This window comes from Miscanthus floridulus, chromosome 4, assembly GCF_019320115.1.
Source record: "Miscanthus floridulus cultivar M001 chromosome 4, ASM1932011v1, whole genome shotgun sequence".
Classification (NCBI taxonomy): domain Eukaryota; kingdom Viridiplantae; phylum Streptophyta; class Magnoliopsida; order Poales; family Poaceae; genus Miscanthus; species Miscanthus floridulus.
In genome coordinates, this window is record NC_089583.1 from 107,455,588 (window position 1) to 107,483,449 (window position 27,862).

A 27,862-nucleotide genomic window follows, 5' to 3' on the forward strand; every position below is an offset into this window, starting at 1 on the left:
TTTTTGTATTGCCACGTAGGAGTACAACTGGCGCTCCACCACACTGGCACACAGCATTGCACGTTCACTGTCTAGTGCATGCATTGCATGGTGATGAGCCAACCCTGTCCCTGCTGGTTGATGTTGTGGAGAACGTGGGTGCTGTGCATCGTTCGTTCCTCATCTGCAAACCGCGGAGATTCTCATTCTCCTTCAAAAACACCATTCGGGGACCAAAGTGTGGACAACCAGAAATGCTAAAGTTTTCAGAGACGAAGACGTTATAGGTAGCCCCAAGGGACACCGTCTGCTGCCACATCAAAGAATTATATATCCGGTATCCCATTGCGAGTTTTTTTTTTTGTGATTACACAAGACACTCACAATGCACGATGTCATTTTTTTATTTCTTAGGGTTTGTTAGGATCTACTAGCTGCTCTTTGTTGGATTAATCTAGCTAGTGAAGTATAGTTGTTAGCTAGATATCCAGCTAACAATTAGTTGTACCAGTTTAGATCTAATACAGGTAATTGTTATAGAAGCTACAATTAAAGTGTATATGGTTTAACCAAATTAGTATATAGGTAAAAGTGTTAATATTTATAACATCAAACAAAATATATTATGAAAATATGTTTCAAGCCCTAAATGCTAGTAATAAGTATCATTAGATTTATCATGAGATAGATTTCAATACTATATTTATTTGGTGTCAAAACTATTAATATTTTTTTATCTATATTTGGTCAAGCTTTAGACATGTTAATTAAGAATGCATTTAAAATCGGTAATTCTGGGTGTAGGGTGTTCGTCCACGCTGGACGCTTCGGATGGTGGGCCACCCGTGCTAGCCCAAGGACCGCCCCCGAGGGTAATTCTTATATGCTCATCCACTTACACTCGCCCCCAACCGTTACAAAAACTCACCTCATGTAGCGCCGCCACACGCCCGTACCGCCTCGGTGACCGCACTCTCCACCGCGCCTCCCTCTCCACCGCCCCTCCGCTCCGCCAGCCAACGTCTCCAACGCACCAGAGCGCAGAAACCCGTCTTCCTCCCTCTCCACCGCGCCTCTCGCCCGCTGCAGCCTTCTGGAGCGCATGGGCCCACCGCGTCCTTCTCCAACGGAGCGCGAGCTCCACGACACCGGCAAGCTCTACACCGGTGAACTCCACGCGCCGACGAGCCTCTATTCCCAAACAGCGTAATGGAGGCTCGTCGGTACTTTTCAAGTGTTTCAAAGTTATGTTGCAAGTATTTTATATCGGTGTTTCAAAAATAGATCGAGATGTTACACATGTTGCAATGGTTATACACGTATGTTTCAAGTCTACGTTCGGAATGTTTCAGATGTACGTTGCAAGTATTTTATCTGGATGTTGCAAAAGTAGATCTGGATGTTGCATATATGTATTGTTGCAAGCGTATGTTTTTAAGTATTTTCAGTTGCTTCAAACGTATGTTTCAATGCCCCGTTCGCTTAGCTGATAAGCCATAGAGTATTGTTGGCCGATTTATTGTGAGAGAAAAATAATGTTCGTTGGCTGAAAAAGTACGGCTTATAAGCCAAGTGAATAGGGCGCAAGTGTTTCATCTAAATGTTTGCATATATTTTGCAATGGCTACACACATGTTTTTCTGGTGTTTCAGACGTATGTTGCAAGTGTTTCAGTTCTTTCAGACGTATGTTGTTAGTGTTTTATCTGGATGTTGCAAAAGTAAATCTGGTGTTGCACATATTGCAATGGGACCCACCTGTCGCCGTGCATACGCGTGGGAAGCGGAGGGATGGAAATGGAAGGGGATGACGGCAGGGGCACGGGCGGTGTGCGTGCAGCAGGGCGTGGGCGCGGGCTGTCCCCTCTGTTGCCGGAGGAACCAGATAACTTTTACAGATTGGGGGTAGGAGTTACGGATGCGGATGAAACAGGGTGAGTGAGAACTGCGTCCGGATGCCTCTCGGGGCGGACGTCCGAGCGCCGGTGTCTCCCATCTAAAATTGTATTCTTTTGTGTAAGTTTTGTGGACAGAGGTAACGCCCGACGTCGCAGGAGTATGCCAACAGAAACGAGATCGCTGCCAAGATTGGGATCATCTGGCAGCAGCTGGCAGTCTGGCACTAGCGCTACGCTACCCTGTCTCGGAACTTTGCTCGGAATCAGAACAACCGAAGGACCACCCCCGCACCAAGGAATCGGGGTCGGATTCGTGAGCTGTTCGGCTGGCATTAATTCTACGCAGCTGAAAAATACGGTACCAGCTGATTTTTTATGTGAGAAAAATACCATTATAGTTAGGAAAAAAAAACTGATCAACCAGCCGATCGTGTCCAGCGAAACAAGATGTAGATCCCTTGGGAGTTGGGACCTAATGTGAGGGGCAGTTTAGTTCCACCCCATTTTGTAAAATTTTTCAAGATTTCCCGTCACATCGAATCTTTAGACGCATGCATAAAGTATTAAATATAAATAAAAAATAAAACTAATTACACAGTTTAGACGAAATCCACGAGACGAATCTTTTAAGCCTAATTAGACTATGATTGGATACTATTTGTCAAATAACAACGAAAATGCTACCGTAACACTTTGCCAAAAAAAAAAATTGACATCAAACAAGCCCTGACTGGCCGTGCAACACGCCCCCAGGCCCAGGACAAGAAGCGTCGCCTTCGACGATATGCGTGGTGTGGTCCGTACGCACTTCTGCGTAAACAGGTACAACAGACAGCTGCCCCCTGGCTCGCTGGAAAACACTTGAATTCGATGGGTGTGTCTCTGTCCTGTGCCCTGTCCATAGAGCTCCTAATCATATAGGAGTACGTACATAGGCTAGTGTGGTGTATAATATATATCTAGTACTCCGCGCTTCAAAAATGTAGTATGTTCGTTTTGGTTTTGCCTTAAGTTAGATCTTTTAACTCGAATCAAGTTTATAGAAAAATACATCAACATAATTAATTAGTTCTATTTGATTCGCTACGAAATATGTCTTTTAGCGTATTTTGCGGCGGCGTAGATGCTAATACATTTTATATCAACACATCAAAGTTAGAAAAAATAAGTTAGGATAAAACTAAAACTATATATTTTGAAAGAGAGGGGCAGTATGTTGCAAAAAAGAAAAGAAAAAACATTGCACTACGCTACACATTCAAACTTTTTCATACTCACCTCCTCCTAAGTTATAAGTCATTCCAGTTTTTTTAGTGGTCTAGATAGCCGAACGTGCGTCGTCATCCCCAGTTTTACTGTGATTAATTATTATTTTTATTTACACTTCAACGCGATGTTCAGACTTCAGAGGAAGCAGCAGCTCACCAACTCACGAAGTCACCAACTCACGATTAGGGGCACCCCCACTCCGGCCCCTTTGCAGGCCCATGTCCGGACTAGTCCGGTTCAACCTTTGACCGTGGCCCAAGGACCAAGGCCGTTCGGCCCGCTTAGCTCGAAGTATGTTTGTGCCTGCTGGGTCGAAAAGAGCACGTTGAAGTGGGAACCTCCACCAGAGGACATGTACAAGATCAATGTAGCTGCATCATTCAGGGTCAGTACACAGGCTGGTGGATGGGGCTTTGTTGCTCGTAATAACAATGGTGAGTTCCTGGAAAGGGGCTATGGGAAATCAGAAAGAGTCTCTAGTCCTTTGCAGGCAGAAGCACAAGCAGCGCTGATGAGTTTACGTCGAGTGGCTGAACTGGGAATGAGTCGAATTGTACTGGAAACAGATGCAGCAAATTTGCAGAAAGGCCTGACCTCAACAGAGCTGGACAGGAGTGTGGACGGGTGCTTGTTCCGTCAGATTAGGAATTTCATTAGTGAGTCTTTTGTACAATGCGTGATTCGGGCATGTCCGAGATCATGTAACAAAGTGGCTGATTGCCTAGCTTCATACGGGGCGAGCGTTGTCCGCTCGGGTTCAGAGGCGTTTATGAACCAAGTCCCCGACTTTGTAACTGCTCTGGTCTCTGGCGATTTGCCTAGAGCCAATGGTTAATGGAAGACAAGCTCCTCCTTATCGAAAAAAAAACACAACAATCTAGTAGTCTATCAGGACGATTCAGATCTGAAGGCTATGAATGGGACATGGACACGATCGTGTGCATTGTGCTCCAGCAAAACTTTTCTACCGAACACTTTGATTGTACGAAAACATGGTTAAGAATCCTAGTTTTGCTCCAACAAAAAGCCCGAGTAGCTTTGCCAAGTCCCAACCAAGCCTGACCTGCTTAGTCGCATATCATAATCTTCCTCGCAATCAAAATCAGGTAGCCCATGTGCACACATCCGTTGAGCTTTACCAGCTGCTTCTCACATTAATTATCCACAATCTTTCCCTCTCTGATATACCCACACTGCATCCACGTTCACAGCAAATTCATATTTGACGTAGGAAAAGGACGATAACATCACAAGACCCTTGCGTAGACACAAGCGTCATCGCTAAGTGGAGTTCAAGTTATATGAAAGCACCAAGTTTCTGCAAATACCTAACCAAAGGGTCACCAGACATCAGTTCAGGTGCGGATAACTGGTTTAACTACCCAGATTACATGCCATAGTTCAACAGGTCTGTGGCATCACATCAGCTAAAAGCTAATCAAACTACTAGCTTGATGCATATTTTATCAGTACAAGGCTGAAGTATAACAAGGAACTAGTCGATGCAGTGTCTAGCACGACATCCATCTGGCCGTGCACTGAACCTTGTGTGACATACATCTGGCACCGCACGCAAGTAGTAGCATGACACAAAAGGAGCTGAAGCATGCAGATTAACCCCTGCAGAAGTTGAAAAATATATGAGAAAAGGTTGTTGTTTGATGCAATATGAATATTGACTTTCGTGGAGTTGCTAGATCAGTATTCAGTATGGTTTAAGTAGGGAATACAATACACATCCAATGATTAAAGCTATATTTATGTGCGACACGGTGAAAACTGTTTCTCATCCTTGGCCCTTTAGACATCTAACAACATCTTAAGATTGCAGAGCACAGCACTGTTGATCAAGGCTGCAAACCAACCAGTATTGTGCACTCTAGATTATTACACGTACTTACCAGCACCAGAGCAATAATTAATTAACGACAAGAACACCCGTCAAACAAGAACTACCTATAGTTTAAGTGCCAAGCAGTAGATCCAGGAACTTCACACTGTTAAGCAACCAATAGTGGAATAGGAAGAAAAAAAACGTACTATTAACGTGTCAATAACTAATTAACCACAAGAACGTCCGTTAAACAAGAACTATCTATAACTCTTTTTAAGTGCCAAGCAGTAGATCCACGAACTTGACACTGTGAAGCAACAAATCGTGCCCTGGGTGCTTACTTGTGATACCATCTTTTGTGTGTGATAGGTGGTCAGATCTGACTCTTTAAAACTCTTTGTAGTGCCATTGCTAAATGGTAATGAAATTCAGGTTTCTCTTCTGTGGTGGGGAAAAAAAGGAAGAAAAAACTGCCTTTGGGTAGAAGTTCACAAGTTCAGTATAAAATCAGCACTTAAACAGCATGACAGACTTGTGAATGCAATACAGGCAAGCAAAGATGCTCATCACGACCTAAACCATTACTCCCAAACGAGAAATAGAAAACCTTGCTTTTCTACTACACAAAGATCATCCGTAAAAATTAAAAAAAAAACAGAATTATACCTACTTATTATGCAGCCGGTTGGAGAGCGAATAACTTACAATAACCTATAGGTGGAAACATGCCCCAACACTGTATTCTCTAGCACCCACTCAGTGGCACCTTCACCATTAATTTGGTCGCTTCGCTACCGGAAATAGGAGCTTTGCCGTGTGCCACAGCCCAAAAAACACTCGGTAAAGGATTTGCCGAGTGTGACACTCGGCAAACAGCACACAGCATCTACAGTGCCGGCAAACATCTCTTTGCCGAGTGTTTTTATCGGGCACTCGGCAAATACTTTGCCGAGAGCTGAAACCGACGCTCGGCAAAAAAAAGTAACGTGACGGCGCGGAGACGATCACGGCGCGTTTGCCGAGTGTCCGGGATTTGACACTCGCCAAAGCAGCCATGTTTGCCGAGTGCCCTAGCCTTGACACTCGGCAAATGTGTCCTTGTTTGCCGAGTTTCCAGGCACTAACACTCGGTAAACATGGATGCTTTGACCGGCCAGAATGTACATATTTTGGCCACATGTCCTCTTTGCCGAGTGTTTTTACCTTGGCACTCGGCAAAATGCCTCTTTGCCGAGTGTAACACTCGGTAAAACGACCACATATTTCCAGTTTTTATGGTTCGGGCACGTATAATGTACCACACTCAAATAAACATTACATGCATCACATATAGTTCACAATAAGCATCGCAGTTAGTTCATATAGATATATCGACAACACATAAATACAAATAAACTTCAGAATCACAAGTAGGTTCATTCACAACCATAAATATAAATAAAATTCACTGAGTGCAATAGTGTCCACTGAGTAGTCACAAGTAATCCACAAATGCAAATGCAAATAAAATCACAAGTAGTCACTGAGGAGGCCACGGTGTCCACTGTGACTACGCTAGGTTATGAGGCTCATTCGATGCCGCTGATTGATTCTGTAAAAAGGAGAAGAGATAAATCATTCTAGTTTCTAGTTTATTTCTAGTTTCTAGTGTCTGGGCATCTTTGTAAGATTGATTTTGCATAAACTAAAAACGATGATTATAAGGTTGTGAAGTGACTCACAGTGCCTGAAACAATATTTGGAGTAGGTTGAGGAGGAGGGACTGGCATCGGTGACAGAGGTTGATCGATTGCAGCATAAACACCCCTCATATATTCAAACATCTGCAGCCGCTCTGCCTCCATCCTCTACCGCTCTGCCTTCATTCTCTGTCGGTCTGCCTCCATCCTTGCCTCTAGCTCCTCCTGGTGCCTCGTTTCTTGTTCTAGCTAAGCCTACAATATTTCATCCTAATGTTACAATGCAATAAAGTATGTAAAAATCAATGAATGATGAATAAAACAGAAATAACCTAGAGTGCGTTCATCTAGAACCGTGTAGAGTCTGGCCGTGGGCGTATCACTGGGCTGGAACTCGTGCTCCGTGCTCGAATCTGTGAGAGAGTGGGAGTACTGGCCGTGGGCGTATCGCCGGGCTGAACGGTGAGGTAACCAAAACCTGCAACAAACCAACGGCATGATGGCCGACAACCACATACACACAAAACCAACGGCACGATGGCCGACAACCACATACACATCTTAGTTGTCTGCCTGGCACAATGGCCGACAACCACATACACACAAAACCAACGGCACGATGACCGACAACCACATACACATCTTAGTTGTCTGCCTGCACTCCTGCATCTAGCTAGAGCATAGGTTGATTGTTGTCTTTCACACGTTCTCCTCATGCTGTGAGTGCAAATTTTCTCACCTTGCAAAGTGTTGCATGTTCGATAAGGAGTTTGGACATAGGACAGCTAGCGACAAATATACATGGTTTATTTGGCCCTAATCATCTGATTTAATTTGTGTTGCAACGAAGCATCCAAGCTGGGCATACAATTTATCTATCTGAAACTTTTCATGTTTTGGGAACTTAATGGGCTGTTAGAAGATGAAACTAATCGTTAACTCTAATGCTCATTACATGACAGGAAAAAGAGGTAATGATCATGCTAAAATAATGACCCTATCTAGGCCCTATAGCGTCGTCTAAAGTCTAAACAAATTGTTTGTATGTCATGCTAAATGTTTACCCTCGGTCTCCAAATTTTATAGTAACTGCCATTTGGCAATACAGTGCTTGCGGTATACTAGCATGTAAGTCATTCAAATGTGAGAAGTATCAAATCGAGTAGAGGGCGTCGGACGTCGGGTGGCAGGGGCGCCGGGGTCCTGGGGCGGCGACGGCAGGGATTGGGTTGGGGGGGGGGGGTTCGGTCAGAGAGTGAGTTCGATTTGTGTAATTGAGATTGAGAACTGTAATGGTGATTACATATTTATACCCACGACCATGAAGCCGAAGGGTCATGATGATTGATCTCCAAAAGCCGAAGGGTCACGACGATTGATCTTAGCACATATGTTTAGGTTTAGAGCCTATTTGGATCCACCTAAATTTTAAGAATCTGGCTTTTAGCAACCAGAAATATTTATTAGGAGAATCACTAGAATTGCTGGCACCATAAAGAATGAAACATTTTAGAAAGAAATACTTAGACCGGTTTTCATCTTTGAGTCCAGATAAATCTCTAAAACCTAGTTTCTCTTTATTACAGTTCTACTCTCTCCATTACAAATTATAATATCGTTTGGATTCTCCATTCAAAATTATAACATGTTTTGGATTTCCTACATATGTAGTTGTCCCAATGCACTTAGGTACCCCTCCCTACTAAATTATAACACGTTTTGGCTTTTTCTAAATAGTTAATTTTTGCTATGCATTTAGATATATATACTATGGCAAGCCGAAACGTCTTATAATTTGGAACGGATGAAGTATATATTATATCTAAATACATAATAAAATCAATATATTTAGAAAAGTCTAAATATCTTATAATTTGAAATGAAGAGAGTAGTCTTGCCATCATGTCTACTCCCTCAGTCTCATATATATTTGACGTTTTAGTTTGGACATTAGAATTAAGAAATAGTGAACAGGTGTGGTGCACAAAAAATGAGAAAGAGAGATAGGAAAAAAAATAGAGGTAGAGATATATATTAGGAAAAGAAAAGAGGATGTTGGGAGAAGAGAAAGGTGCATTGGGAAGTGAGGTGAAGTATTTTGGGATGAAATTTAAATAGATCAAGTATTTGGGAAGGAGTATTAGTCTTCTAGAAATCCATTGGATATTTAATAAATTGGAAAACTGGACCTTGATATTTCCCTCCATATACTGTGAGGGAAAACAAAAACATACATATTGTGTTGATACTGCATTATTAAATCTTCCATGAGAAAATTAGTTAAATACTTATGCATAGATTAGGAAATACAGTATGATGTACTCCATATGAACAAGATCAATTTAGGAAGAGACGTTTTCCCGAACCTTACAAATCTCTAAAACAACGTATTGCAATTCCGTGAACAAATTTTTGGAATGTGGTAGTCAATAACAAATAGTGAATAAATCGGCATAATTATTATTAGACTTGATTTACAAAATGCTATTTTCCCCCATTTTGCTGTAACACATTAGGATAAAATAACTTTGGGGCAATATGCTTAGTGGTGTTGTTGCTCTTAATGTATTATTTTCTATCTGTGCAATACAAGTAACATTATCATTTTAGATAATGGTAGGTGATTTGATAGAACCAATACCATATAATTGTTGTATGTGGTTAATCATTCTGTGTAGCCACACGTGTGAGCCCCATATAATGCAAGGATTTTAGAATGACAGAGTCTATTTAGAAGGCTTCCATGAGATGGTAGTTCCATCATACAAAAATAAAAAAAACTATTTGAGATACGACGTTATGAGGATATGAAAAATAGCCAGCACCTGTATATCCAAAAAAATCATACTTGGAACTTGATTTGTTCAGAAGAAAGTCCAAAAAAATTTGTTCTATTGAGATATATAAAGAAATTCTTAATTCATGTCCAACAACGTTTTCTAGGATTAGTAATGTGTCTAGCTAGCAAGTTCACTTCAAAATGTTTATTTAGTTAGGTGTTGTTTATAAGATACATGAGTGCTGCGTTAACGCTAAGATAGGGAACATCATTGTCTCATTATCACTTCTCCATCTTTACGTGATCTGAAAGGATCTTCCTTTAAATCCAAAGATCGTACAACATTGGAGTTTTTTATGGATATGATTTATCCATATTGATTTTCTTCAATATTTTATAAATGTAAGTGACTTAGTAAATAGAGATTTTCTGGTGAAATATGTTCAAGTTGTAAACCTAAACTAGATACCGTCGTAACGACCAAGCTCCCAGTTAGGTAACTATGTGGATAGCCCATGAGCCTTCCTCACCAAAGGCCACTCCACAAACTCGGTTGAAGGGCCTCACAAGACTTACAAGACCTAAGGAGCACAAAACACTTGATGTGTGCAAGAACCGATAGTTTGGTTATATGCAAACCTCACTAAACACTAGTTAGGACTAAATCTAGAGCAAGCGCTGATATGGTCTCAAGCTAGCCTAAGCACTAATCTTAACACCTCACTAAACACTAGTTAGGACTAAATCTAGAGCAAGCGCTGATATGGCCTCAAGCTAGCCTAAGCACTAATATTAACACTTTTGTTGATCACCTATGTAAGAAAAATGACACCTAGCATTGGGCATATGTGTTTTTGGCTAGATAACAAGCCGGCTCGGCTCGGCTTGGCTCATTCTGGCTCGGCTCGTTATCTTAATGAGCCAGAAGGCCAGCTTGGCTCGACTTGTTTATGGGCTCGAGACTCATTTAGCTCGCGAGCCAGGCATGAAAATAAAATCTATACATTTATCTGAGACTTGAGAATAGTATTAATACAAAAGCAACCATCCATAAGCCTTAAATCAAACAAATAAATTAATATATGTTGACATATATACAAGTACAACAATATACTATGGTACTACACTATACATCCATGGTACCGCATGCCATACATAATACATTCATGATCCATTATTGACTATCCATACATCCATTTAAAACAAAGTGGAGTCATAGTAATCCCATGCTTAGACGGTCCTGGTTCAGCCATCAACCAATTGTAAAGTGCAATGCATCAAGTCATATAAAACTAATATATGCTTAAGGTCAACCGCTTTGGCTTGTTAGTCTCACAAGTTGGGGTATCTTTGCTGCTTAGGTGATGTATTGCACTTATGAAAGCTAGGTTTTGAGCTCTAAGTGCAAGGTGATCCTAGTGATTGGGAATCAACTAAATCATGAGAAAAAGAGATAGTATTCATAAGTTTGGACATGGCAACTTAACTTTGAGATTTGGGTGACCCTTGGGCCACCAAGGTCATGTTTGGGCCTTGATCTTCCTTGCTTCTTAGTGAAAGAGATGGATTTGGCCTTCTCATGATTTTTCTTGCAAAAATCATAGAAATTCCATTAGAGAGAAATTGGAGAGATGCATGAGATGATTGAGCAACAAATGGCTTTAAACTTACACTTGAGATGATGGGGCATCTAGGAATCTTCATAAAAATGGAGATGGGGATGAAAATCTCCACCTTCATCTCGAGATGGTGATGCATGAGCACTTCTTGATCTCCTTTTATTTATCTTTCTCTTCCTTCTCTTTTCCCTTTCCTTTCTATCCCTAGTTCATCATGTTCTTCACTTTGAGGTGAGAGAGGGAGGGTAGGGAATGAATGGGTGTGTGAGAGAGCGAGTGGGAGGGAGCTGGTTATGCTGGTTTTACTCTCTAGCTTGTGCTAACAAGTGGGGCCAAGAAGGATGAGAGGAAGATAGCTTATCCAAACTGAATCGATCTGTTGGATAAGTGATCCTACGGACGATCCGAGGGATTAGTGAATTTGAGAAATTCAATTTAGAGAGAAGGGTTTGATCTTCGAATGGTGATGAGAGTTCCTTGTCTAAGAGGGCCTATGCAAGGTCATCAAGCAACTTGAGATAAATTGGGTCAAAGCTATGGGCTGAGATTCAAAGAGAGGTGGGTGAGAGTCTCAGGGTATTAAGGTTGGTTTTTGAAAAAAAGTTTTATTTGGAATGGCTGTTGGGCCGTGACACCATATTGATAAAAAGAGAGATGATAAAAGCTTTATAGGAGTAGAGAGAGTTTAATATTCTGCACTGTTTCCAAAATGTGTTGGAAACTAGGACATAAAATCCCTATTGAGACTGGCATAAAAAAGTGGTAATATATAAGTTAAAATATCATGTTAGTTTCTTCTCCCTCTCTCCCATTGTATAATTATGTAAAGGATGTGTTCTGGTAGTGATTTTTCAGCTAATTAATTATGGCAGAACCACCTAATCTAATGCCCTCTCAAGGGTATTTGTCTTTCATTAGACACTGAGTACTCAAGCGAGGACACTAAACTACGCAGTTCTATCGAGCACACCCCAAGAGAGAACTCAAAACTCCACATTTTTCCATCAGGATCATAAATGAGAGTATAAAGCTTACAACATCTTTTAGCCATTTCTTACATCGCATAATACAATAGCGGAATTAAACATATGATCAGAGTTCCAGCTGAAATAAAAATTTATATACTACATGTTAAGAGCTACATGAGGAACATTTACATACAAGAATGGTAACATATTATAGGTTTTCCCTTACAAACATTTTTATGAAAATTTGAATAAACTCTATGTCAACAACGTAAGGAAATCCTCGTTGAGCCCACCAGGAGGTTTCCACACACAAAAGTCGTCTACCATCCATTGGTCACCTGCAATAGAGGGAATAAAATCCTGAGTATTCGATTGTACTCAGCAAGACTTACCTGACAGGAGTAAAATAAAAGACTCCAAGGACGTGCAAGGCTTATTTGGCTTGTGGGTTATTTGCATTTGTAGAAAGCATTAGTAATAGTACATCCTTATGTTCAGAGTTTTTAGTAGTTATTTTTAATTAATTAACTAATAATTCTAGGTAAGCATCTAGGCTACTTTCAAGCATGTGGTAAGCAATCAGAACCATTTTATCACCTTCCATATTCCAGTTCTTACTACGGTGCTAGACCATAGCCAAGTTGTACCGTCTCATGGAAACGGCGATTCACGAACCAATGTATCTCAGCTGGGTACCCCAAAGCACACGCCCCATTTGTACCCCAGGCACAAACAATACCAACCCATTCCACTCCCGTCACGGGGTCTAGGTCCCTATCCAAACTTGGACTCTAAGCCCCCACACTTGAGACCCGGTCTCAACATGGTGCTTAGACCTCCATCATTCCCTGCCTCCAATCAGTCGGTCCGGAAAGAGCCAGAACCCACGACAAGAGCGTAATGGGCCTTTCCGCTCTCATAAGCAAGTATGTGATCATGATAATAAGTCTGTGACCTGACTACCATCCACAGCAACGGATGGTCCTTAATCGACACAAACAAGAAAAACAGTGTAACCAAGCTAAGCCCCATTGGTTGCGGGACACAACCTGTTACATCCACCAATACCCATACCATATCCCTGCCCTGTCTCCGTTTTTCTTTTTACTATTTTATTATGAGAGTAATTATAATCTCCTATTTGAGCAACGACATGTTACTCTCGTTACCGATGACTTAAGCATAGTATCTACTCAAACCTGCACTAGTAAGACTCTTAGAACAGGTATATCTATGTATGTGGTTTTCATAAAATTCCTGTAATGTAAATGCACAATGCATATATATACGGTGAATTATAAAATAGAGATTATACAGCGGGGCTTGCCTGGGCAAGATATAACCAAGGATTTACACTCCACCGTGGCGACACGATCACTAAGGCACCATCTTCCTGCTACTCCGATCGACTTTAGATCCATCGTTTTTCTATTATGATATTCGCAGATGCAGCGTAGAAAACATAATTAACCAATGGCAACCGCAACTCTAAAAATGCTATTACGCTTTGCAAGCTAACAAGCTAGCTCTAATGACTAACGCACTAGGCTACATATCTGCGTTGTCAAGTAAGGCTTCATTTTCGAAAAATATTTTAGTTTTACAACCCCAAGGTGCTTTGGCATTTTATTGATTAAATACATATATTCATACTAGGGCTCATTTAGCTACCTTAGCAACTAATTTTTATGGATCTACAAAAATTACAGTGAGCACCTAATAATTTTAGGAATTTATTGTAAAGATTCCAGAGCCAACACTACTACCGATTTACCGCAATAATTCCTATAAGTTGATATTTTAACCATGTCAGGTATTTCAATTTAATTAGATTACTCTTAGAAATACTATAAACTATGCGAACAAAATATACTAGCAGATAGGTTATAATTTTAGGAACTTAACAAAATTAATTTCATAATTTTTAGTCAACTACACAAATTTCTATTGAATTTACAAATTTACCTTAGAAACTAATTAGAAAATGCTTTAGAAAAAGAAAAGGGCCCGTAGCAACCCATTCTGGCCCAGCAGCCTAGCGCGGGTCGCGGCCACGTGTGCGTCGCGACGGCCCAGCGCGGCCCAAGGCCGGGACGCCTACGCGCGCTCGTGTTTTGCAAAAGAGGGCTCGGGTTTTTGGATAATCACGCGGAGCAACGGAACACTATTACTACAGACTCACGGTTTGCATTAAAGGCCCTAAAATGTGTTGCCTTTGCAACGGGTGGTCCTCGACGTACCCGCGCGCGGCAGCACAGCACATCGGCGGCAACGGTGGTTACGTCGGGCAAGCTAGACCCACTATGACAGTAATAATGGACCGACCACCATCTACGGCTAAACTCGCACGCATGGGTGGTAGTTAGGGACTCAGCGGTGCACAGCCACGAGCGGCAGCGGTGAGCGGCTAACTACGATGATGGCGCGCCTGTTCCGACGAACCTACGTACGCTCAGCAGAGTAAAGGTGGCGGATAAGCATCAGTGGCTCACCGTGGTGCATGCCCCACTGACGGTTGAAGCAGGGGAGCGCCGTGGCGGTCTGGCCACGTGCGCCTGCACCGCGCGACAGCGCTTCGAGCGCAGCACCGACACGTCCACACTCCATCGTCGAGCATCCTGGCCAAAGTAACGCGAGCACCGAATAGAGAAAGTCAAGGCGAACTCAGGGTTACGCGTAATTAAATTGCTACCATTCCTACTTTCCTTACCTCCCAACCTGCCGGTTCGGCGGCACACAAGGCCGACAGTGGCTAAAAATGCAAAATTGGCCGCAGGCAGGCAACAATTAGACTTGGTGGGAACAGGGCGCCTAGCTGACTCCCTCTGCTACCGGCTAACATGAGGAATTGGACCAGGAAGCTTTGAGCTGTAGGTTATGAAGGGGAAAGGATAGCGGTGCACCGCCACGCCGCGGGGAACGGCCCTAGCAGAAATGGTCCGGCCATGACCCGACGAGGCACGACAGCGGGGATATGACCACACGAGCGAGTGGCACGTCGGTTAGCGCTTGGACGTAGCCATTGAAGGTGTGCCCACGTGTGGCCACACGCGCGCAGCAGCACGGCGTCGCGATGCGGCATGAGGCGTTGCTAGCAGGAGCGAGGTATGTGAGGTGAGCGGCTGGGCGGGGCAAGGTGATAGGGAAAGCAGAGTGCAGCCCTGTGCGTGACTTGGCAGTACGTGCGCACGGCGCGGGGCGGTGGCGGCCAAGCCTAGCCTGGCACGCAGTCGGCCGACCACCAGGGCTGGCCCGCCGGACTCGGCCACAGCGAGGCTAAGGCGTTGCACGGCACCAAGCGACACGCGACAACGACACGCGGACTGACTAGCGGCAGCCACTCGGCCATGACCCAAGCTCGTCACTAGCAGCACACTTGCGCGTGGTGACTACGGCCTCAGTTCAAGAAACTAGGAACGATGCCACGCAAGCTTTTTAAAGCGGGCCAAAAACTGCTCACTGATTCGACGAAGACTCAACCAATTCCATGAACTCAAGGTCAACACTACCAGCTAGCTAGCGAAGCAATCGTCATGACTAGGGAGCGACCAGAGAGGGAGTGAGAGGAATGCCAACATGAGTTCGTCACGCTGAACGTCAGTTCACAAACAGAGCGCCAACGACACGACTTTGACACGTTTTAACGAAGTTTGAGAAATTTTACGAAGGTACCGTGACACCCAACATCACTACCACTTAAGTCATGCTCAAGTACTCGCCTAGAGGCAACCAACAGTACAAAAACATGAAGTCAGTGTTTAAACAATTTTGTTAAAATTTAAATGTCAAAACAGCATTGTCTACTATCATTTTCAGACAGAAAAGGGTAAGGCTCGGTTAGGACTAACAACCATTTGCGCTTTCATCCCAATTTTTAATATGTCTAAACCATATTAATTTCATCCAATAAACATTTCATGCAATAGTCCATACTTTATACTAAATCATAGGAGCAAAACATTTAAGCACCCTTTTAACTATTTTGCTCTATAAAATTCACCAAAATGACATTTTAAACACAAATTCAATTTCTTACCGATTAAACGAAAAGTTATAGCTTAAATTTCGGACTCGATGTTTGAGCTTCCAAAGACGCTAGTTAACAATATTCACTTTCTAAAAATTAAAGTTGCACTCTTATCTACGCTATTTGCTCGCCTTTTTTCATAAACACTATACATACGTTATATGTTGTTTCTGTTTACAGAAATTGTTTTTCGTTTCATGTGTGTTTTAACTCGTTAAAATTTGAAAACTCATTCGGCTAGATTTCCCGAGGCCTTAACCTAGGTGCTAAGCAAGTTCGTAACATGTTAAATTAATTACAATTAAATGTTATTTTAATTTATTCTCTCTTTATTTAAATTACGTGAAATGTCATTGTAGCTTTTTTTTAGAGAAAGGTAGGATGTTAATTCACTTTAGAAGTGTTTAAATCAACGAGTACAGGAGGGGACTCAAAGCCATATATATCTTCCCGAACTAAGAGTATATGTAGATTTTGCAAGCAAATGAGCCTCCCTATTAAAATTCCTACCTTCATGTGCAAACCGCACAAAACTAAAAGACTTTGATCTTTGATGGATATCTTGGAGAATCATCATATAAGAACATCAAGGCATCTCCCTGATATTTTTGACAACATTAAGACAATCTAAAGCAACAACAAAACTTCTGATTCCACAATCTTCAGCAAACGCAAGTGCCTCTAAACAAGCCATTGCTTCTAGCGTTTCAGGATCAGTTATGTGGGGTATCACCATAGCACTTGCAGCAATAAAACCTCCCTGATCATTACGACATACAGCTGCCACTACACCTTTAGTTCCTGTTCGGTCAATAGCAGCATCTGTATTAATCTTGCTAAGACCATTTTGAGGAGCTATCCAGTTATGAGTTCTTGACTTTTCTTGATACAAGTCTTTCTCCTTAAAATCAATCCCCTGAACAAATTCAAATTCTTCTATTAAGCGATTGATCATTATCATAATAGAGAAAGGACTTTTGAAGATTCCTTCATGAATAGCCTTTCTCCTAGCATACCAGATGGCCCAGCAAGTAACCAGGATACGAATACCATCAGCTTGTGGAATATTGCAGCAGATATATGAAACCCAATATTTTGGGTCAGAGAAACGTAATGAAGCTAACAAATCCAACAGATCTTCATCCATTAGGGCCCACACACATTTTGATATATTACATTGCAACAATGAATGAATCCATGTATCTTCTTCTGCCCCACAAATCTTGCAATTTGCTGTGTTTGCTAGGTTCTTATTCTTCAATACACTCCCAGTAGGTAATGAGTTATGCGCCAAGCGCCAACAAAAAACTTTGATTTTTGATGGCATCTTCATCCTCCAGAGATGTTTCCATTCTTTTTGAATTCTTTGCACATCAGAACAATTGCCACAACTTCCAAAGTAGTCTTCTCTATTTTTCTTTGTTTCAACCAACATCCTGTATGCAGAACAAACAGTAAATAAACCATTTGTTTCATGATGCCATGCCCAAAAATCTTCTTGTTTCCTCATGCTGAGTGGAATTTGGAGGATTACGTCACTGTCAAAATCAAAGAAACAATTCCTTACCAACTCAGCTTTCCATGTCATAGAAGTGTGATCAATCAGCTCACTCACTAGCACTGGAGGTTCAGGAACTTTAGAGGCTATAGGTCTGAATATTCCAGTTCTTGGTATCCAATTGCAAGCCCATATTAGAGTGGTTGCACCATCTCCGATGCGCTTAATCAGTCCTTGTTTCAACACATCAATCCCATCACATATTGCTCTCCATGTCTTAGATGGCTTGGAACCAATATGCGCACTAAGAAGATCACTTGAGGGGAAATAAATAGCCTTTAACAATTGTGAGCATAGAGATTCAGGATTAATAAGAATGCGCCAAGCCTGGCGAGCTAACAGGGCCAAATTGAAAATTTCTAAATCTCTAAATCCCATTCCCCCCATATACTTAGGTTGGACCAACTTCTCCCATGCTACCCAATTTGTTTTCCTTTTACCTCTATCACTTCCCCACCAAAATTTACGCAACAGAGAATTTAAATGTTCACATAATCCCTTAGGCCATCTGAAGCACCCCATGGTATAGGTAGGTATTGCTTGGGCAACAGCTTTTATTAAAACTTCCTTCCCTCCAGCAGACAGAGTTTGTTCTATCCAACCCTGAACTTTATTCCAAACTCTGTCCTTGAGATACTGGAAAGCTCCATTTGTTGATCTTCCTACTTCAGTAGGCAAACCCAAATACTTTTCATTTAAGGACTCATTCTCCACATGAATTATAGATTTAATTTCATTACGAGTGATTTGTCTGCATCCTTTACTAAAAAATATAGATGATTTTGCTAGGTTTACCTTTTGACCCGATGCATTGCAATATTTTAATATGGAATCTTGCACCACTCTTGCTTCACTTGCTGTAGCCTTAAAAAATAGTAGACTATCATCGGCAAACAGAAGATGATTGATTTTTGGAGCTGACTGTGCAATCTGAATTCCTTGTACACCATTTTCACTTTTCAGAATACTTGAAAGTCCTTCAACACATAACAAGAACAAATAGGGTGAAATTGGGTCTCCTTGTCGTATTCCTCTTGATGGTTTGAATTCTTGCAACTGTTCTCCATTAAATAAGACTGAAAAGGAAACAGATGTAACACATTTCATCACTTTATCTACCCAAGGTCGGATAAAACCCAATTTTAACATTATAGCCTCTAGATAGTTCCATTCGACTCTATCATATGCCTTTGTCATATCTAATTTCAAAGCACAATGAACATTAGATAGTTCCATTCGACTCTATCATATGCCTTTGTCATATCTAATTTCAAAGCACAATGAGCATTATTTTTTGATCGGCTTGTACACACAAAATGTAAATATTCATATGCCACTAGGACATTGTCAGTAATGATCCTACCAGGGACAAAAGCTCATTGCTCTTGAGAAATTATATCTGGAAGAACCCTTTTCAGCCGATTAGCCAGAGCCTTTGATATGACTTTATATACCACATTGCAAAGACTAATAGGTCGAAATTGGTTCAAAGATACTGGATTCTGCACCTTCGGGATTAGAACAATGAACGTGCTATTGATTTCAGTGGGTATGTCATCTCCATTAAGAACCCTCAGCACCATCCTTGTTAGATCCTCACCACAAATATCCCAGTTATGCTGAAAAAAATGTGCAGGAAATCCATCAGGGCCTGGCGATTTTGTTGGACACATTTGAAAAAGAGCATTCTTTACTTCATTTTCAGTAAAAGGGGCACATAAAAAATTATTCATGTCATCCGTTACCTTCCGACAAACATGGTCTAAAATTAGATGCATGTTAGAGGTTCCTTCAGACTCGAATAAGTTGCAATAATAATCTCTTGCCATTCCATGTAATTCATTAACATTTGTGCATTCTGATCCATCGAGTCGATTTAATTTTACAATTTTAGCGGGAGCTCTCTGCACTGGGTACGCCCTTTTTTTTATTTTTCATTCTTCTTCTAGTTGCTCTTTGATGAAAGAACTTAGTATTGCTATCTCCCTCTCTAAGCCAAGTAACCCGTGATCTTTGCTTCCACATAATCTCCTCTTGGTAATTCAACATGATAATGTGTTCAACTATCTTTTGTTCCTCTTCAGATATATAATTTCTGGCTGGGTCAGATCTTAATCTTTCTAGTTTTTTCCTTTGTTCTCTCAGTTCACGCCTTATAGCACCAAATTTTTTATCTCCGAGTTCTTCCGCAAGGTCTTGTAATTTTTCCTTCATGTCTTTCACTGAACTACAATTTTCTCTATTCTCCCAAGTGTTTTGAATCAGGGAGCGCAGCCCCTTATTTGTTTCCCACATAATTTCATATCTGAAAGGTTTTCCTTGACCATACATAACATAAAAAAAACTCGACCTGCGAGGGGCAAGCCGCCCCCCGGGCATTATACGTAAGAAGAAGGCTTTCTCACACAAGCCGAGAAAACCCCCGAACCCCGGCCCCGGCCCGACACTGGGAGATGTAACCCGTGAGATGGGCCGTCTCCTTTAAACTAGTGCTTTGGCACCCGGGACCGGCGAGGGGATTTTTTTTTAACCCCCAGCTTGAAATTCGCTCCAGCTGGGAGTCGAACTCAGGACCTGGAGGATGCCGCCGGAGTGACTAGCATATCTCAGTTAACCAACTGGACTAGCCATCCTTTGGCGACCATACATAACATTACTTCTTTCATCTGGCTCAAGGGATAAAAGAATTGGACAATGATCAAATTTCACTGCTGTGAGGTGACGAAGTACCGCAAATGGAAAATAAGAGCTCCAACTAGCTGATGCGAGCGCCCTATCAAGACGAACTCGAACAAAATGTCCACCAGCCACTTTCTTTTCAAAAGTCCAGTCCAATCCCATGTATCCTATGTCACAAAGCTGGCATACATCCACTGCCTCCCTGAAACCCTCCATAAGATAATCTTCTCTAATATTTGGACCCAACTGTTCTTCTCTCCTAAGGATTTCATTAAAATCACCCATACACAGCCAAGGAAGATCAAAATCACTCCTCATTTGCTTCATGATATCCCATGTACAGTGCCTAAGAGATCTATTTGGCTCCCCATAAATGAACGACAAATACCAAGGTTCTTTTCCACTCTCCTTAATAATTGTATTGATATGATACTTTGAATTTTTTTTAATGGAAACATTCACATCAGTCTTCCAAAACAGTCCCAAGCCACCACTCCTTCCAGAACTATTAATAGCAAAACTATCATCAAAACCCAGCGAGTAACGTAAGTTCTCCATTCGGTATTTATTAATCTGAGTTTCCATGATAAATAAAACCGAGGGGGCATAATTCTTTGCTAAATTGCGAAGTTCTTTTACTGTCGCAGGGTGGCCAATCCCGCGACAGTTCCAACTTAAGATTTTCATTGTTCCCAGCGGCACTGGAAGGTCTTCTTGTCGTGCACTCCGTCACCACATTCAGTGTCAGAATGACCCATAATTCCACATACAGCACAAAATTTCGGAAGTTTTTCATATTTGACACGAAAATCTTCTCGTTTTCCAGGCCCCAAAGAAATATAGACAATCCTAGTTAGAGATTTTTCCACATCTAGCTTTACTTTGATACGTAAGAAGTCTCTCCACCCATTAATTTCCTCATCCAGATCCACCTTCAGGAATTCACCTATTTTGTTTCCCAATTGACGACCAATATTCTTTGTTCTAAAACCAGTTGGTAAATCATAGATACGAACCCAAGCAGTCATGTTCTTAAATTTAATCTTAGAGGGCTTTGTGATACCATCATATTCTTCTAATAGAACAGCATACCCTCTAAAAATCCATGGCCCTTCATCCATTACCTTACGCCAATCCCCCAGGCAAGAAAACTGGAGTAGGAATAAATTAATTTTCCTCTATGGCTTTGAAACTGACCTCTTTTGCCAGACAACAAGCATACTTCATGTTCGCAATGAAAGCAGCATGGCTAAAAGTTTTGGGGGAGTTTACCTTAGCTAATGCTGTCCATCTTGCCTCTGCTTTTAACTCCTCTAGGTTTTCTTCCAGAACAATCCCTTGTTCTTCATCCTCTCGAATCTCCAAGTGCTGAAGCAAATCATTCAAATCACTATCAATTACAGTTTTGGATTGTAATCTGTTGTTGGGTTCAGCCATCCCCTACTGATCAATTAGAAAAAGGCACACTCACAAAATCCCAGAAGCACAACCAAGGCAGAGAAGCAAACCCAATGTTTGCCCTAACCAGCCCGAATTGCAATAGGGATCTTGGAGAAGTACAAATTAGATCAGATTGGGAAAAGGTTGATGAAAAATATTACTGATGATTCAATTGGAACCAGGAACCCAACAACTCAGCACAAGAAATTTCTGGAAGGGTGAGCAAAACAGCAGCAACAAAACACCCTGCACTACGCTTTGGATGCAGCTGAGCAAAAGCGAAAGGAATCCTTCCTCCGACGGGACTAAGGCCACCAATAGAAGGAGGAAAAGAGATGGACGCCGACGGCTGCAAGGTGCTTGCCGGCGTAGCTACGGACGGAGAGATGGACGCCGACGGCTGCAAGTACTCGCCGGCGGAGCTACGGATGGAGAGAAATGGACGCCAACGGCTGCAAGGTACACGCCGGCGGAGCTACGGACGGAGAGAGATGGACGCCGACGGCTGCAAGTGCACGCCGGCGGAGGTACGGACGGAAGCTTCTCGAGTCGCGCAGGAGAGAAGAGTATTGTAGCTTCTCTGAGCAAATTTGATTCAGCAAATTTTTGGATCCGAGCCCAAAGTAATTGGAACTTGGCAGCCTGGGCCCGGGCTGCGGCATGCGGCCCTGCGGGGGGTCATCTCGCCAGAGTCATCTCCGACTCGCCTCCCGCCGGCCGGACGCTCGAACCCCATGCCGTCCGCCGGCCTGCGGAGTTTACGCGTCCCACGGGGCACGGGCGCTCTCTCGGTGCGTCCGATGCGCCGTTCTCTCTCTCGTGCCTGCTCACCCGTCGCCTGGAACTTGCAGCAGTGAGTCAGTTACTGCATCCGCCGCCACTAGCGCCAGCATCCGCCGCCGTCTTATCAATCACCCCGCTCGAGTAGTCGAGTTGGCTCCCTCCAATCCCAGGTTTGCCTCTCATATCCATATCCCCCACTATTTCCAATATGCGCTTCCAATCCTTCCAGACTGCTGGTAAATTTGGCATCCAACAGGTGGCGCATTGTTTGTTGCGCTGCCATAGAAACCAGAGCTAATTTCGTTGCAAAGAGGTATTGGACAGATACGGTAGGGTTACACACTTAATCCACCCCTTTTGCGAGTCTATGGCTTCACACATTGGAACTAGGATGGATCTCCACCGGATGTATCATGTTCGTCTGAAATATTGTTCCAGGTTCCGCTGCTATTCTCATGGCACTTTTCTGTGATGAAATAATGAAATTGCAGTGGCTTAACTGTCTGTTATAGGATTGTAATTTCTATCAAGGCAAAATTGTAAAAGTCAAATAATAGAAGTTTGTAGTTAATTACACAGCGGTAGATCAGCAATCGAGCATAATGATTGCTGAGCCTTGCTCTGCAGTCTGTACTCACCCAGCTTGAACTTTGAAACATTGTAATGGAGTTTTACTATGAATGCTATAGCTAATTTGCAGGATTATGAGTTAATGAATTTGTCGGTGTTTCGAGTTACCACCAACGAGTAAATTTATAGTATTACGCGTCTGTCTTGGATGGTGTGCTTAGAGAACACGAGGTTTATACTGGTTTGGGCAGAATGTCCCTACGTCCAGTTCGTCGCTGCTGCTCGTGTTACTATAAATGAAAGTTTGCAGTAGGGGTTACAAACGGGCGAGAGAGAGACAGGTCTCAAGTCTCTCGTGGGAAGGAATGAATGGGTGCCGAGAGCTCGGTTGCTGCTCAGCCGTGTGCTTGTGTTGTCTCCTGATCGGGTCGAGGTTTGATGGGTTCGTGATGGTTCGATCGTGTCTGGCCTGAATCGATAGTTCGATCGTTCGATCCCCTTCATGGGGTGCCCTGCTTTTCCTTTTATAGGCCAAGGGAAAGCACGGGTTACAGCGGAGTGAAAGAGAAGAACGAGAGAGAGCTGAAAGCCTTCAGGATCGTCGGGTCCTTCTTCTCCTTCATGTGGGTCCCGCAGACCCTGTAGATGTCAACAGGGACAGCTTCACGTCGCGGCCCTGTCCGTCACTGGCGCCATGCGCAGGCGTCGTCTGCCGGTCACGGCGTTCCATTCCGTCGCAGCGGACGTCGCAATGAGCTGATGCGCCTGTCAACGCTCGTACGGGGGTTAAGCGGAACAGCACCGGTACGTCCGACGTTGTTCCTGATGTGAATCCTTAGGTATGGCCCGTCATGGCCACGAGTAACATTGGGCGCGTGCCGGTCTCTTCCTTGGCGTCAGAGTTTTGACCCAGGCCCATACACTTGGACCTAGAGTGGTTGGCGGCGGTATGGGAGCCCATCGAGCGAGACGGAGCCCACACCCGAGGGGTCGGGCAAGGCGGAGCCCGCGGCCTCGGGGTCGGGCGAGGCGGAGCCTGTCCCTAGAGGTCGGGCGAGGCGGAGCCCGCGGCCTCAAGGTCGGGCGAGGCGAAGCCCGTGGCCGTGGGGTCGGTGAGACGGAGCCTGCCCCCAGAGGTCGGACGAGGCGGAGATTGCGGCCTCAGGGTTGGGCGAGGCGGAGCCTGCCCCCAGAGGTCGGGCGAGGCGGAGCTCGCGGCCTCAGGGTTGGATGAGGCGGATCCCGCGACCTCGGGATCGGGCGAGGCGGAGCCCTCCCCTAGAGGTCGGGCAAGGCGGAGCCCGCGGCCTTGGGGTCGGGCGAGGCGGAGCCCGCCCCCAGAGGCTCCCCAGAGGTTGGTCGAGGCGGCGCACCTGGGGGGCGGTTGGAGCCGTAGTCGCGCTCTTGACTGCTCGGATGAATTAATGTTGATGACTATTAGCCCCTCCTCTTCAAGTACCCTAGTATTGGTCCCCGACAGAATTCTCCCTCCAGAAGTTGTTTCAGAAATACCAGTCTGGGGCTACGCTGGCATCTTGAATGCCCTGCAAGATTGAAGTATTTGCCGCATGGTTGGCCTGTGAGCCTCATTGTCCTGAATGCACCAGCATGCATCCTTGCATGGTCTCTCTAGCTCTTGAAAATTCACGTTATTTAGTCTGTGATCCAAAATTCCATAAATGTCACCTTCACTTATCCCTATTGTGGCTCACACTGGAAAGTACCTTCTGGTTCCATTCTCCATCAAGTCTGGATTCCTTCTGCCAGGAATTATCTCAAATAGCATCACCCATAGCTGTACACATCTGCTTCTTGTGTTATGGGAAGACCTCCAATCCATTCTGGTGCAAGATACCATATTGTTTTTTTTTCCTCTCATACACGCAGGAGAGCCGTGTATTGTTATATTAAGAAGAAAAAATGGGCAAGAACCCTTACAAAACACACCACACCCACACAACCAAGAAACTAGGTAGACATACACGCTTGTTACCTCTCATAGTTGTCAAGACCCTGCTAAATTGTCGATCCATAAGCTTTGCGAAACCAAAGTCAGCCAGTTTTGGACTGAAGTCTGCATCAAGAAGTACATTTTCAGGCTTTATGCCACAAATGTATAATGCACTCCTGGCATTCATCATGGTGATAACGTAATCCCTTTGCAACACCCAAACTAGGAATCTTGTGTTCCAATACAATATCTTCTCATCGTTGAAAAGATGAGCATCTATAGATTCATTCACCATAAAGTCATACACCAACAGACTTTCGTCTCCTCTCAAGCAGAACCCACTGAGGTGGACTAGATTATTATGATAGATTTTCCCTAAAGCCCTCATCTCAGTGTGAAAATTGTTTTCTCCGTTTTTTCATGCCTTGAAGCTTCTTGGCAGCTATTACTTTGGAGTCTGGGAGCAATCCTTTGACCACTGAATCAATGTGCTGACTCCATGCTCGAAGATCCCAACTTCTTGAGGAAGCTTTAAAACCTGGCAAGCAGAAGCATTGTTTATCAGAACCTGTCCTGCAGACTCCACAAGGCCCACATACAGAATATACATCACATAGAGCTGCAGGAAAATACCATTCTAATACCCACTCCTCTTAATCATTGGACCATGTTTGACGTTGTAGTTGACCATCAATGCTTAGAATTATTATTGTGATTATTGACACATTCTTCATGGCCCACCTAAACTTAATCTCACGACTGTTGTTAATGAAATCATATCTGTAGTCACTCTTACTGGCATTCCCGGGATGGAGAATGCCTGTCCAGTTCCCAGATTGCCAGTAAACTTCTGAGTGGTTCCATATTGAGACATATTGGCTCATTGTGATTAGACCTGCATGAAAGGAGAAAGGGCCTCTCCGCTCACTGCCGTGTCTACTGGATGATCAAAGCTTTGCCAGAAAATATCAGAAGAGTTGTATTGATCTCTCAGGATAAGACTTCCAGTATATATCAAGGAAACTGCAATGGTAGATCTGCTGAGCTTCCTTGTGCTATTTCATGACCATATGGGTGCTCCTAGAGAGTTGAGGACTAGATTTCCATCCATAGATATTGTAAGTTCTGGAAATGAAGCATTTGAGACAGCTATATTCCAATTGGCCACCCAAACAATAGTCATCTTTGAAATAGTTCTGAACCAGATGCCAGCATAAAAGTTTCCATTATTACCTGGAGAAAAGAATCCCAGCTCAAACTCTCTTATTTTGACACTACAGTTATAACATCCGAAAGAGGTTGGGTCCTGGAGATTGTATCAGTCGCACCAAATGTAATTGCACAGAGATGGAGAAGAAAATGGGAAAAAAGCAAAGGAAGGATGTGTCTTTCTGGGGAAAGCCATCACTTCGTACGAAAGTGGTGGATGTCTGGTGTTCAAGAGGTTTATGCACCAGGAAGTTATATGCTGGAGAAGCAAAGTGTGCTTTGATGTCACTCGCAGCGTAGTTATTTTATTTTGGTGAAAATAGCATTTCCTTTCCAACTATGATGTCTTATGCACATTGGTAAAAGTGACGAGTTCACCTTTTTTTAATAAAAAAAGTATGTTTTTGTAATCTGACTGTGACTGCCATACCTGATCAGATAGTAGTATATCTTCCTTTAAGTTGCAATATTTTCTATGCCTCCAATAAGCTAGAAGATCAGCAGTTAATAGTACCAACGTGATTAGTATAAACAAGGAGCCTGTTAATGTTATAAATACATCATACATGGGACTGTCATTTCAGTGATGGTCTTTCACTTATTATGCTACTACGACTTTATTGGACGGAGTCACATGGGATTCTTAATGCATTAAACTTCTAATTACGTATCATATCTTTGGGTACTCCATCTAATTAGTTAGCGGAAAAGCTAAAAATTCGAAGTGTGCATAACCATAATCATGGATAAGATAATTAATCAGTAACTAGTTCCTTGTTTATTTAGTTGAGTAGAAATTGCTTTGTACCGTGCTCTGGTTTAGACTGCATTTTTTTTCCATATCTCCTAATATTTTTAGTCCTGTTCCCCATGGTATCGATAGTTAGAGATAGTGGGAAACCATTGTCTGTCAAACTCAAGGAAGTTTTCTTTGAGTATGTTCTTTACCAATGTCTAAGAGATCTTGGAAGCAGTGGTTTGTTGTGTCCACCGCTGTATTCAGAAAAGGGTTTTGGGTGTTTCTCTCATTGTTCCATGCCTGCAACCTACTAGCTCTTGATCTGAAGTCCAGAATAACTTGACCAAATCTTCATCTCTCTCTTAATGATCCCATGACTCTACATACATCTTGAAACTACTCGATGAGCAATACTTTAAAGCATTAGCATAGTAACACCGGAACCATTGTGAGTAGTGCAAGAGAGTGCAAGAGTGATTTTGTCATTTATGGACACCACCCTTATAATGATGACAGGCTATGACTATTCAGCCACTGTTGGAAATAGAAAATATTCAGTTAACAGACACATGTCCAAGTTACAGATGTAGTCTTTTTTTTTGCCCTCACTTAGCTGGATACCTCATCGAAGTTGATTGATTGAGATGCTTAAGTTTTCTTATGTGCAAGGAAACAGTAACACAAATTGATGTGCACATAAATTTTTGGGTGTTACTTGCTTTTTTTTGTATTGTATTTTTATTTTTGAAAGCAATCTCAGCCTCACTCACTAAAGAAGGATGTGCACCCTAACTTTTTTTAGGAGCAATTAGTCAAAAACATAAGTGTAGCTTCTAAACATAACAAAAGCACTATATTCAGATTCCAGTAGATGGTGAAAAG

The 27,862-nt window shown here is 42.8% G+C and overlaps 1 protein-coding gene across 9 annotated transcripts; it reads right to left on the minus strand.

Moving 5' to 3' along the window:
* Positions 1-16,492: 16,492 nt before the first annotated feature.
* Positions 16,493-22,376, minus strand: LOC136550265 (uncharacterized). 9 transcript variants are annotated; one of them, XR_010782191.1, is made up of 5 exons: positions 21,760-22,376; positions 21,561-21,656; positions 18,973-19,228; positions 18,405-18,685; positions 16,493-17,487 (listed from the first exon to the last, which is right to left on the minus strand). XR_010782191.1 is itself a non-coding variant. In XM_066541773.1 (5 exons), the coding sequence occupies exons 4-5, from the start codon at positions 18,419-18,421 to the stop codon at positions 16,638-16,640; spliced, it is 969 nt and encodes a 322-aa protein (XP_066397870.1). In that variant the 5' UTR covers positions 18,422-18,685; positions 18,973-19,228; positions 21,561-21,656; positions 21,760-22,376; the 3' UTR covers positions 16,493-16,637. The 9 variants fall into 9 exon arrangements, 3 of the variants coding, with proteins under 3 accessions (XP_066397870.1, XP_066397869.1, XP_066397871.1); XR_010782190.1 differs by having other exon boundaries at positions 16,493-17,589; positions 17,667-18,685; XR_010782188.1 differs by having other exon boundaries at positions 17,619-18,685.
* Positions 22,377-27,862: the final 5,486 nt, after the last annotated feature.